This window comes from Homalodisca vitripennis, chromosome 6, assembly GCF_021130785.1.
Source record: "Homalodisca vitripennis isolate AUS2020 chromosome 6, UT_GWSS_2.1, whole genome shotgun sequence".
NCBI lineage: Eukaryota > Metazoa > Arthropoda > Insecta > Hemiptera > Cicadellidae > Homalodisca > Homalodisca vitripennis.
This window is the reverse complement of record NC_060212.1, coordinates 100,031,088-100,045,303: the sequence shown is the minus strand read 5'-3', so window position 1 is coordinate 100,045,303 and position 14,216 is coordinate 100,031,088. Positions and strand designations below refer to the sequence as shown.

At 33.2% G+C, this 14,216-nt stretch overlaps 1 protein-coding gene across 1 annotated transcript in view; it reads right to left on the bottom strand.

The window, feature by feature from the left end:
* Positions 1 to 14,216, bottom strand: part of LOC124364644 (synaptotagmin-5) — a 112,120-nt gene that overhangs the window by 31,803 nt on the left and 66,101 nt on the right. Inside the window, exons 2-3 of the mRNA XM_046820273.1 lie at positions 9,522 to 9,701; positions 879 to 1,039 (exon numbers count right to left, since the gene is read on the bottom strand). Coding sequence (XP_046676229.1) covers positions 879 to 1,039; positions 9,522 to 9,701 — 341 coding nt within the window. The remainder of the gene's footprint in view (positions 1 to 878; positions 1,040 to 9,521; positions 9,702 to 14,216) is intronic.

Genomic DNA, 14,216 nt, shown 5'->3' with positions numbered 1-14,216 from the left:
TCATAAAGTATAATATAATTATTTGATGTTTGATAGGAACTAAACCACAATTAATCGTAGAATACAATCGTGTAGTTTGGTTAGCAGTCCATCCAATTATATCCTTGCATTCACCAATAATTTTTATAATTTTCAGAATTAATGATAAGTAAGTTTTAAAATTAGTCCTTAAAGTTCGTAAATGTGCAACACTTAAAGAAAAATTAGATACTACAGCAGTTGTTGTAGTATCTTTGGTTAAAGTGAGCGTTTACGATTTTGTTGTAGAATATCAAAAACTCAAGACGAGGTTTTTGTTAGTGGTAAGTGTTCTCGAAACAAATAAGGGAATGTTTTTTAGAATCAAAACTCATCAACCGTACCGTTGAATAAAATATTTATATTTTGATTTATTTTCAAACATGTACAGTAATCTCGTACTTAATTACCACCATTAACATGTGGCTCTCCTTGTCTCCAGCTTTGATATTTGATAACTAAAGCTAAGATATCTTCTCTTTCTTCATAAAAGAAGAAAATGTATTGGTAATTCGATGACGACTTTTAGGTGTTTAAATTCATAATTTTATCCGTCTTAATATCCATGAAAAAAAGCTTAAGATGGGGATATTAATTTTGAAAATTCTGTATATGAAATATAACTCGGGGTAATGGTAAGTTTCTTATACATAAAACAGAAATTAACACCAGTCACTTTTTATATCACATGTCACGAAACACATGCCATTGCCTTTATTTATAACTCGTACATAAAGTGTAATTGCTCATATCCATATCTTCAGCAGTTTTTGCTTTAGCCAAAAACGACATTTCTCAAAATAATCGTTTTCAATTTGGTTAGAGAAGCTATGTGACAGATAACGGAAGGTGAGTGTTACCATTTGACGAGGCCTCGCTTTGACACACGCTGGACTGTCTCTTTAGATTAGGAGGTACCCAGAACTTGTCCTGGCTGGGAGAACGATTCAGAGATCTCCTGCTGCCGCTCTCCTGAGACGCCATGGCCTCAACGGACCCAGCGACCAACGCTTCTTGACTACTGTAAACACAAAATATATTTTAAATCTCTCTGAGATTACTTTCAATATAGCATCTGATGGATTGTTCCATACAAACTGCGCATACATTAGAATTCTTTATCTATAGTTGTAAATCTATGGTTGAATTATCTGTTAAAATTCTTTTTACTTTTCTTGAAATAATTGAGTTCTTTCAGAAAACGACTTTTAGAATGTACTTTTCTAATATATCCCCCATCAGTTTCTTGGAGATTTGGAAATTTGGTAGCTATCGAGCTTCGATTAATGATGTAAGAAAGACAACCGCCCAGATTTATTGTGAACGTTGAGTAAAGCTCCAGTTCATCTGCCTGTTAAAGCAGCTTCCTTAATCCTCCTTTAATGTTCATGTGAAGACATCATGTACTTCAATAGAGGTAAACATTCCGTTAGATTCCAGACGCTGCACTGGAGGAAGACGAGCTGTAGCTAAACTCAACATTCACATTTAATCAAGCCTGTTCACCATAGGCTACATTACGTGTAGCCAGTTGCTAATACAATGTAAATTTGGCCAAGGCTACTGGACTAGCAGGCTTCAGTTACACTTTAGAACACCAGAGGCGAGTGTACGATATAAAACCTAATCTACTTAAACACGGTTTTTTTATTTCTTACTCCCTTTTTATTTATTTATATTATATTTTACGTATATGATTACTTAGCAATCCGTTTCTAAAATTAAAATGGTTTTGATTTCACGTACAAGCAACCATCAAGCTTTGTATACAATTCTAGTGAAAATTTAAAAAGTATTATTTTTGTACGATATATTAAAAACCGTATAACGATAATATAATATATTTTATATATGTTGATGAGCAGTCTCACTCCCTCTCAAATTCAATCCATTTATATTTTCATCAATATGCAATGCGACATTATTGATGCCTTTTAATGTACATCAATTTTCAATTAATTTTGTCCTGGTTATGTTCCCCTGAATGTTCTTGCGAGGGGCTTGTCATCTCTATGAACAATATTATAAAGGCGACCTGTAATACAGATACGAAGAAGGTTAGAGGTTTGGACAATATATTGTTTATTAAACAATTACAATTTAGCAAATACTGCGAGGTATTTTTTCACTGTTTATTATTCAATGACAGTTCTTTTTTCTATTTTATTTCTAGTTAGTTTAAATGATTCAATTTTGTAAATATTTATACAATGTAACGTATGAGGAAACATGATGAGGCGTACGAAAATTTATAAAGAGTTTACCAATATTTGGTTTTTTATTTTTGTGTGGAGAGAATCCATGTGAATATATACACCGGCTGACCCGGTAAACGTTGTTTTACCTTGTAAATTCTTTTTAAAGATTATTTTTTGTAGAAATAAATGAATAGACTAATTAAAGTATGTGAGAATCTAGTGTATAAGTGGAAGAAGCATCGGGTGCTGTAAACGATAATTGAATATAAAAATAACAAAATACTAAACATTCATATTTTCTCATTCATTAAAATTTATTCTGTATAGATAATTATATTGATATGTGATACTTATGATAATTTTACTAATTCCAACATCAATCCCTTACCACGATGGAGTGTACAATACTTTTTGTTAGCCCATCTTTAGCTAACAGAAACAAACTGGATGGTTTGCCCACTCGAGAGCATGCAACGTATAATTGTGTAAAAAGCATGGTGTGCTCAAATTTAAACCACAAACAGACCATTTTTGGCCTTTAAATTTGTTGATATTCATTGCAAATGCCAATATAATTGGAGATTGAAAACTTTGAAATAGAATTGACACATCTGTGAGTATAATAGGAAACCATAGTAGTAATATACTTTCACTTTGGAATTTCTTATTTAAAATTACGAGCGGCTTCGATAATGCCATTTAAAGGTTTAGGGCTGTATGTTTAAAAAAGAAAAGAAGAATTGAGTGGTCTTCCCTTATCACTTAGGATGATGAAAAACAGATAACAACCTATTCGCAAACCTACCAAGTGTACACATAAACTTCCATCAAATTAGTTAGCCCGTTTCGGAGGGGTATGGAAACTAACACTTCACACAAAATTTATAAATATATATATTTGTATATATAATAAGAACACAATTTTTTAAACTGCAAATGTATAATTGTCGGCCTTACTTTCAAAGGGCTGAGTACGGAGCTACTTAAAACATTTAAACTGAATATTCATGAGTTCCAGTGCTCAAGTGCTCCAAGTCTTGGGATTAAAGCGAGTGTCTCTCTTGTACAATTTCAAGTACATAACACATAAAGTAATAATATAGTCAAGCTAAGGACGTTTTACACGAGTCCCATTAGTACCTATCAGCCACCCAACTAAGGTGGTACGATACCGTTCTTTGGCAACTCTAGTCTTAAACTAAACCTTATAATCTGACTATTCTACGAACATCATACAACTTCATTCAGAGTATGGTGCAGAAAAGCTAAACTGCAGATAATGGAATCAGACTTTGCAAAGCTCCAGACAACTGCTCCGTGCAAAATAAAAATCAGATGTTGCTATTTTCGTAGATTTATTTCACATTTAACAGAAATTTTTTTCCGATTGTGACAGAGGTTTTCACCTATAAAAAAAGTAAAAAAGAATGTAATGTATATTTTTACAACAACAAAAAACTTAAGTGTATAATCTTTGTAATCTTTCCGGGAGACCATTCTGTAGTGAATGATGGAGGAGGAATTTTGCAACTTCAAAGTTTGATTCAGCAGTTATTTAAACACTACTAAACTGAACATATCACAGGTAGTAGGGATACAAATATCCATATTATCTCACTCCAGGTAAAACAACTTTTAGTAATCTAGAACAAAAGACTCAGATCAATGTTTTCCGAAAATAAATTACTAAAATAAAAAAAAAACAACTGTGCGCTTTTAAATATTGAAAATGAACTTTGACCTTAACCCTTCAGTTACGATTTATTTATGACTTATTAAACACATACAAACAGATAGGGCCTAGTCAAAGCGATCATAATATTATTGGAACTGTTAGTTTATTTTCATCCAATGATCTACATGCCAAATATTTTCCTCAGTTTTGAAACTCTGCCTATTTTAAACCTTTTTCTGCTTCTACTGAGCGTTTTTAATATTTTATAGATGTAATATCTCATTGAAAATACAAAAATTAAACAAATCCCAATTCTACTTTTGGTCAAGGTAACGATAGAGATATTTTTTTGAATTTAGCTTGCTGAAATTATCATTATTTTGTTTGTATATGTTAATTTATTATTTACATTGATACATAGTGTGTGCAAAATAGTAAAGAAGAAACAACACATACCAACATTTGAGTTTTTATAAAACAAAGTCCGGTTTGAATTTATAATTCAATGATAATATGAACTATGAAGCAAATATTGCAAATAAGTTTGAAATTCACTAATTTTTGTTATACTTTTTTTGCTTTCTTTTTACTTGTATTATATATATATATATATATATATATATATATATATATATATATATATATATACGTAAATATCCCATAAAACCAAAATATAATGATACAAGACCAAGAACAATCAATATAAATTGCAGAGACTAAAAGTTTTTCAGTTTATATTTAAATGATATTTATTTTCCAACCAAGCCTTTTCATATGTGATCGATAAGTTATAATTTACAGAAGTAAACCACAATTAGCAAACTACATGTAGTTCACAACACATTACTCTACAGACTATTTAATATTTCGGTACAGGTTTGTGTCCCTCGTGGGTCAACGCTCACCACATCCTTTATTATGTATTCAGGATTTACCCGCTGTCTCTGGTATTACTGAGTAAAATCTGTTCCATAGTCAAGGGAAAACTGTATTAACGATTAAGGTTGAACGGTCATTTGTCTAGTGTTACATAAGTTATTGTTAAACACTAAATTTGCTGGTTTCAAATGTTTGCTTCTAACATATTAAAAGTAACATTTCAGACAATAAATACACAAAAATAATCACATATGTCACACTTTATTATGAGTAAAGTAGTACTAATTACAAGTCGTATTTAGCATCAGATAAAAACATGACAGTAAAGTATAATAATATTTATATAGGACACCCCATTTATAATAGGCCTAATTTAATAATTGCAGTTGCTTTGATTACTCAAAAAATCTTCACTTCTGTTTTTATCCACTTGCAAAACACGTTAATAGTGTTATATAACTTTAGATCCAATTAGCTTTCCTCTTTGAGCAGTGTCTGGAATCTGACGCTGTCACAGACTTCTCTACTGAAATCTGGAGTCATCTTCGTCTGAAAAGGTTCAAAAAGTGCCGGCAACGAAGAAGCACGAATTAACACACATCTTTTTGACATCAGAAACACATAGACTACCTAGGAAACGAAGTATGGATCTCTTCAGACGAACTTGACTCCTGACTCCACGACACAAGTCTGTGAAACTGTCAGATTACAGGCGCTGCACTAAGAGAAAACTGAACTGGAACTTCACATTCAATCAACCCTTTCCAACCATACTTATGTGTTGGGCTTGATGTTGCCTGAACTGACTGCTTGAAACACACATATAAGTTTGGTGAACATTGTCATGACTACTATGCTTGTTTAAATTCACGCGATTAGTCGTGCTATCGTGCAGCAAGTGGCGAAGAATTTTTATGTAATGAGTTTGGTTAAAGATGTTATATTTTATAAATTATAAATAATTTTTCCTTCATACGTTTTGCCCTGGGTTTCATTTGTGTCACATCCAGGTTAATCGAAACTTTATGCAAATTCCCTTCGCTTTCTCTGATCCACAATAACACATACTTTCTAATTAGTTTCAAAAATTATTTGTAATTTTTTATAATGCATTTATTAGTTCAGCAGTATACCTTAGGAATTTTTATATATTAATAAGAATAACAAACAATTTGGGAAAATCAAAATAATTTTGCCACTTGGAATACAACACTTTAGATTTAAAACAGCAACCAACTAGAGAACTAGTTAAAAGAATTTTTTTCAAAAAAAGTGTTTTATTTTGAAGGATATTTATATTATGTACGTATATTGAAGGTGAGAAGAAATAGATGTTATTAAGCCTCACAATGATTGCACCATTAACAATAAAATACAATAAGATTTCTTATATATAATAACAATTTCTCGAAACAAGAAAGGAGTACACGACACTACGAGTCGCGTAACTGGGTGTTAAAATGCCATATGATTGTACTCAGTTTATCTTCAATATTTTCTAACGCTGATACAACAAGTAAAGGATTGATTTGAAATTTGAATCCTGTAACTACTTTGGTCAATAATATGTTGAGCGCTACATTTATAATATTCTATATTTAGGTTAAATTAAAGTAACGAAGCCAATGTGTAAAAACATTTTGGAGCTAGTGAAGATGTTAATTTTTGTAGGATGTCAAAACCGTTTCATTATTTATAACGTTAAGATATGAAATTTTGAACAAATAAACCAATTGTGTTAAGCACTGTTTTGCATATCCCGTATCATCATTGCAAACAATACTTTTAATTGAATTTCAAGTATATTTTTTAAGTTGCCTTCATTTACATATCATGCATTTTTCTAGAAGGAGTTCGACTTGCTTTTTACATAATAGCTGGAACCTATTAAAAAATTTTGATACTTATGACAATGTCCTTATGATACAGACTCATAAAAGAATTAATTCTTTAATGACACTTAACTAAATCAAAAGATGGGACAATAAAGTTCTCTTTGACACACTGCCTTAACACATAATATGCCGACAGGTTTTTGGTGAGTGCTTTATTATAATAATTGCAGATAGCTACTACTATGAACGAGTTCCTGACACGTTATACGTTTCTTTATAACAGCGCTGAAATTTAACGAGCCTCTTACTACTTACGCGTTTATTCCTGGTAAAGATTACAAATTTGTAAAAAAACAACTCAATGACAGTAAATGGCACCCCTTTCGGTAAATATAAAAGTTTTTTAGAAGTAATAAGTTAAATATACACAATCAAGATATTAAAATAATTTAGTAATGTGGAACTTCAAATTCATTCAAAAATATATTAATCAAGATTCAGTTAAAACTGGTATTGAATTTCATTCTCGATTCAAGAGGGTTGTATTTTTAGGGACGCCATAATTAGTACATTTTTCTGCTGATTAGTTGATATTTTTCCACAAAAAAATCTCATAAATTGAGAGTACAATAGTCAAACGTAGAAGTATGATGGTTTTTTGAGGAAAATAAATTGTACATTCAGTTTCATGAGTCACACAGTGCTCGTCTACCCGTAATAACAGTAGCTATTATATAGAACATTCTTTACTCCAGTACTCTTGTATGATGATTGACCACACCATGCTGAAATAATCCAAAAGTTTGCATGAAGCTTCAATATCAAAATTTCTTTACCAATATAAATATGTTAATATAGATTTGACAATAATAGGTAATGTTAATAATTTATAAAATGGTATTAGAAACAAAATAACTAGTTATTACCTCATACCTGTTACTTAGAGGCAAAGGAGAGCTAAGAAACCGTGTAAGAGCGAAGCGATCTGGCGCTCACACTGAAAGAACTTGTCTGCTTTCACAAGTAGTTCCAATTATCTATTCAAGTGATATTTTACTTCAACAGTGTTACTGCTGAATCAATAGAGATTAATTATAAATTTCTATTTCATGAGATGAAGAAGAATTTGTTAAAATCACTATAATTGAAGTATTATTGTAATTACACTCATCACCCTAACCCAACCCAAAATTACTCATTCAATTTATTAGGAATTCCACCAAAAGTTGACCATTTTCATTGAGCAGCTATACAGAAACGTTGTGTACCTTTTGAACACATATAGTAGCCGTTGTATTTCAGAAGTACACATACAGCCATGAAATATCAGGCTCTTTCCCTACACAGTGAGTAACAGTGTTTAAAATAAATTAGGCTTAAAATATATTCCGTAGATAAGAATGTATCGATATGAATACTATATTGCAATGGCCGTCATCAAGTTTCTCTATTAGTAGGTATATTGAATTGAAACTCTATTAACAGGCCACAGTTTCCTTACAAGTGGTTTTAAAGCACGTATTCAGTAACTAGACGTAGTACACGTCCGTACACACTGTAGAATAGAAATAACTGTGTACACCAGCTCAGCTGTGCTAATGACAATAGCCGGCCAGCCTAATTAGAGAGGGCCATACCACGTGGTCGTGCGTGCTTAATTCAACGTGAGACCCTTGTTGAGTTGTTCAGCCAGGCAAATTGCAGCCGATTACTTTCCACCTGAACCACGGCGTGGACTGTTCACCAACAAAATGTAATGGCCGAGGGCATGCACTAGTTTTACAACTATTGGCCTACGTCACTAGAAAGCAACACTATTATTGTATTGTTTATGCTTAATTAGCTGAGCGTAAGCAAAGGCTAAAGAGGTCAAGGGGCTCAAGTTTGAAATTCTTTATTTAGGTCTAGTTGCATTGATATGCATCATAAACACAAAGACATTACGTGAGGAATTACTAATTTTAAACATTTAATAATTTAGTTTATAAAATACATAATAGTACCTTGGCTGAACGTTAGTGAGTATTCTTACTATGGTCTTACGTACAACAATGATGGCAACGGGTAAATAAATAAAGTAACTTTTTAACATGTGACAAACCTATTAAGATAAGATTGATAAGACAGACTTTGAAACTGTAGCGACGCCTGTTACACGACAGTGGTGAGGCAACCTCCTTCCCTTTTATTTTGTAATTACGCTTTTTAATACTGAACCAACTCTTTAAAGGTAACAATGTATGGGTTTATTGGGTATAAGATGAACTGAAGTCGTTTTTCCCCAATTTGGACTTGGATTAAATTGACTCTAAGAACAGATTTTTTATTCTCTTAGGACAAGAAGCTTATAAATTGCAATTAGTCTTATAAGGGGGACAGGATATTCTGGATGGGTAAAGTTAGGGGTTGGGGTCCGACTCCTATCGAGATAAGCGAGGAAGAATTAGGGCACTAATCTCAAAGTCATGTCTCCCCGGAAGAAGGGGAGGTCAGTTCTGAACCAGCCTCACCAGTCAAAGCAGGCAGAGGGTGGCACACCCTTGTTGAGGCTAGCAAGAACCTCTGAGGTTAGGGAACAAACACCACCAACTCCAACAGTCAACTCCGGCAGTAGACTAGACCTATCGAATTGCCCTTGAACTCCAGAATCTCGACATTTGCTGTTAGTAATGTTCCGTTCCTGGACGTCCATAAGGTTTCCCAGATTTAAGTGACACGTCGTTTTTGCTATACCCTGTGGTAGGTTCAACTTGAAGATATAAAACAGCCAGGAATGATCCCTGCTGGGTTCTAGAAACAGATTATTATCAGCTAAAAACCAAGAGCAGAATCACCATGGCTCGAAATTTAGTACATTGTCTGGTAATTGGTACAACGGTAATCTAAAACTAAATAAGAACTGAACTACGGGCAAACCTTCTGTTAAACTCCACATCGGCCGACTCCAACAAGTTCTTCTCGAACCAGTTGAGGCGGTAACGCTTGGAGCAGGCGACGTACATGAGCATGACTCCCAGCAGTACCAGCACGAAGGACACGACCCCGTACAGCGCCATGTAGTAGCCCGCTTGAGGGTCACTGCCAGTCCCGTCCATTCTGCAACACATTTACATGTAATATACCGTATAAACCTAGTTATAGTGGCGTAGGAAGACCACCTTCCTGTTAGTGCAGCGTCTGAAATTTGGCGCTGTCCATTCTTCATTTAATTCAAGATTTTTATTGTTGAATACTGTATTGAAGACTGTACAGCATAACAATGGTCAAAGATCACTAAGGCTAGAACATTTTGCAATTAAAATTAGTTTTAATTACGTCAAAATACTCACAGACCTCGTATAGACAGTTTTCGACTAGGAAGATCTTCACTGCTGAATTCAATTTATTCTACGGCAATTTCTTGACATTTTTTGGTAAAACATTATACATTTTTATACCCATATATTCAAAACTATTCTGTGTACTAGTATACAAACATCTTTTCGTGTTTAAATTATCTTCATATCTTGTGTTAAATCTGTGAGTACTGGTTGATTTATTAAATTTATTAATATTTTTTTTAATATACAACAGGGTTGAGAAGACGTACAGTGATGGCAATGCAATTACTCCTAGGTATATGAATAAAGGTTTACAATGGGTTTGATCCGGAGCTCTTTTGTAATGTAAACACTTTTTTACACCATCCGGAATTACCCCATAAGGAGATACCGTAGCTAAGATTGCTGTGAATGAAAGCGTAGTATATGCTTAAAAGGATGTCAGGAATAACACTGCTTTTTAGAGATCTCATCTGGTGTCATGTACATGAACGCAAAGAGTTCGTTTTGAAACTTCTCGTCACTGAACTTTTTGGATCTCTTCAGACGTACAAGAGTTTTTATGAGTAAAGTAAAGAGAAAGCGTCAGATTACAAATGCTTCATTAAGCCGAAGGTGACCTGGAGCCAAACATTCAAATTGAACCAACACTTTCCACTTTAACTGCGTTATGTGAATAATTTATTGTATAGTAAATAATCTTAAAAAATCCCCTTTTTGACAAAACAACGAACCAAGATCGTAAACTATCAATATTTTAAAGTTATAAAACCCGAACCCATATTTTTAAGTGATAGAATCCAAGATCATACGAGAATAATATTCATATCTAAAAATATTTACTCCCACAATATTTTCAAATAACACAAACGCAACTCCCTGAAAGTTCTTATACAATGCGTAGAAATAACAACTGTTCATTAGCTTTATATATAACGTGTAAAGCCCTCACTCACTCATCTCTAAATATTCAGCATGATGATATCTCAGACAGTACAACTTTGGTTTACGTATTCCACCTATTTACACGTAGGTAAACCTCACAATTTAAATGTATCACAAAACGGAATTAACTCTGATTTATAGGAATTTTAAAAGATTTTCTTTCCCTTAAAAGAACTATTTTTTTCAATTTCCAATATTACCAAATCGTAGAAGTTAAAATTAGGCCGACCTCGACTTGTGGAACGTTTCTTACGATATAATGTTGCGTTTGCAGATACCTCGAGAGGCTTTCCTGGTGGGATATGCAGATGACATTGCTGCAGTCGTTGATACTCGTAGCACAGAAGATGCCCAGTTGGTGCTGAACATTGTAATGCGATGCGTGAGCTTAGGGCTCCGAGAACATGGGTTAACACTAGCAACTGAAAAGACTGAGTTGGTTCTGCACACCCCAAAAAGAACTCTATAAATTCTAAAGAAGATCCAAAAATAGTTGGTGAAGAAGCCAAAAATGTACTCCTTTATATAAATTCTTTTGAAGTTTTTCGTCACCGACTTCAGACGAACCCTTTTAATCCCCCCTGGATGGGGGATGTTCCATGTGATGTTGAGTTGACCAACCCTCCCCACCATAGCTTCTTTATGTGTAACAAACTCGGTTGCTCCACCGTGCTTATAGATCGTGTATATCACATCGTAGTGCACTCAATTGTGTACCTGGTGAGAATGTCTCTGCACCTACCTGTATAATATTACAGTATATCTTGTGATCTATGTATCTCTGATGTCGAAAAGATGTAACACGTTAACTTTGAGCTTTTTCGTCGGCGGCTTTTTGAATCTTTTCAGACGAACATGGCTCCAGATTTGAGGAATGAAATCTGTAGCAGCGGTAGATTCCAGACTGTATTTGTCCTAGCTATATATTATGTTTTACTACATTAAAACTACCTATTACTTTAGATTAATACTCCATTGGTTTTAATTTTTACTTTTTACTTTTTCTAAAAACTCTCAGCTGACTGCTGATTGGCTAAGAGGGGGGTCTGTTGCAGTATTGTTTTTTCTGGACAGCTGGTCTATTCAGTTGGTCGCTCTGTTTTCGACTCTTGTTCACATTAGTAGATGATTTTTTTAGTTTTTTTTTTAAAAACAGTTTTTGTCTCGTGCGAGATTTATGTATAATATTGATAAGCAAGTGACTTAATTAGTGAAGTGGCTTGTGTGCCACTATCTTTCTTACTTCATACAACATAACATTTAGCTTGTGATAGGTTTATAGGTTAGGACAAAGTAGAAGAAAGGAGAAGAAAAGATAAAGAAGGAAGGTGTTACATTAAAAATTAATGTTTAATTTCCCTAATTCAATGTAAGTAGGCTGTATTGAGTAATGAGTACATAGTTTTGTTTTATGGCCGTTTTCAGAAAGTTTACGTTTTTCGAGAAGGTAAATTTTTCAAGTTCTATAATAGATTTATGAATGGGGTTTTTGCTTTGCTTATCCAACTAGGGTTCATAAACTGTTGTATGGGTTTTTAATGCAACAGGATATTTAAATAATAATTTTAATAATGTTAAAACAAATACTGTAACTATAATTTATAATATTTTGTAAAATCAGTAATACAGAAAGCACAATATCCTTAGGAACAAATTTGAAAAAATCATACCTCTGTCAGTTACTCAATTTGAAAAATATTATTCCTCATAAACCCAAAAATACTAAATGCTTAAAATCCCCCCTCCCCTAACAAACCATCGATGTTATGATAAACATTCAACTTTCTCTAAACATGGTATCGAAAAATATACATTAGAAAATAGTTTCAAAAAATTATACTGTAAATAACAAAATGTACTTTTCATTTTACTTTTCCCCTAATTCAACTGTCGTATTTTGGGTAATGTTGCCAAAATATTTCTAAAATATTAATATTAACAGTAGAAAAATTTATAAGTTGCAGAAATATAAAATATTAACTTTTGGACAATGATCTGTTTATACTTAATACATACGATGCTGTAACTGCAAGGTTAGTTTTAAATCATCTTAAATAATTACATCTTTTTTGTAGGAAAATATTAATCTCTTGAAATGATTCTTTGTATTTATCATTCGTAAATAATACAATAATTTTACACAAACAAATCGTAAGGAGAGATTTACATTTATTACTATAATCTAGAAGTAAAGAAAAAACAGCGTAGCATTTTATTCTCCTACGTTAAATTGTAAGCATACATTTTTCGGAGTTAAAAAAAGTATTTAAGATTTTTACAATCCTCATTTTAAAATGGTTCATTAGTAATTTCCAATTATTTTATATTAACTTTTCAAGTATTTTCAGCCTAAAGGAAGGTGTTAAGGTAGAAAGGAGGATTGTTGCTGTGTATTGTGTGGAAAGAGTGAACAGTATTGTACATGGAACAAGCTAAAAAAACATAAATTTAAATTATGGGCATTACAAGTAACTGACACAACAATAATGGAGGTTTTACTCATAATATTTTTGAACCAAATATTAGTAAAACAAGAAAAACGTTACGATCATTACACTTGTAGACTAATTCATTGCCTTAGTCTATTTATTATCTTACAGGGTTTTCCAATAATCTTAACAAAGCGAAAAAGTCGAGCTAATAAAAAGTTATCTGGGAGTAGAGGGAAGAGTAACTGGCTACCCGAGAATGGCATCACGATATTACAGGGAATCTTGTTACTTCGTCCCTCCATGTACAACCTCTACTGTGTGGCCTCTATATTATTCTGCCCCGTATTACCTCCTTTCACACAGCAACTTCAGCACATGTGGAGCGTTGAATAAATAACTATACAGGAGAATCATGATAATTTTGTAAGGGAACTTTGTTAACTCACCTGTACATGTATATTTTCAATAATAAACCGGACAATATAATACATACCTCCCTATTAGGAGTCAGCACTTTTAGACATTCTATACAGAGGTAAGTTTTCAAGTGAATGACTTGAAAATCGCAACAGCAATGTTAATGAGACATTAAAATACGTGCTAGTGAAGGCGTTAAGAGCAGAGGTTACCGCGCACATGTTCCCCTACAGACCATATTGTATTCAGACGTGCGTGATCCCAGTTCGTAGTTGTTACAACGCACAGTAGCATGTCACGGCCAGCTTTCCTTTACCCGCGAGACAGACACGCCATTGAACTGTTACGTGTGGCTTACTCAAATAACCAGGCTATGTGGCTTTAGTAGACATGTGAAGCTTCTCACATGGCGTGAAAACTGCATGAGTTTTGTGATACTGTATAAATTCTACAAAATTATTCTTGGTGTCGATCAGCGGTGCCAAAACCTGCTTCCC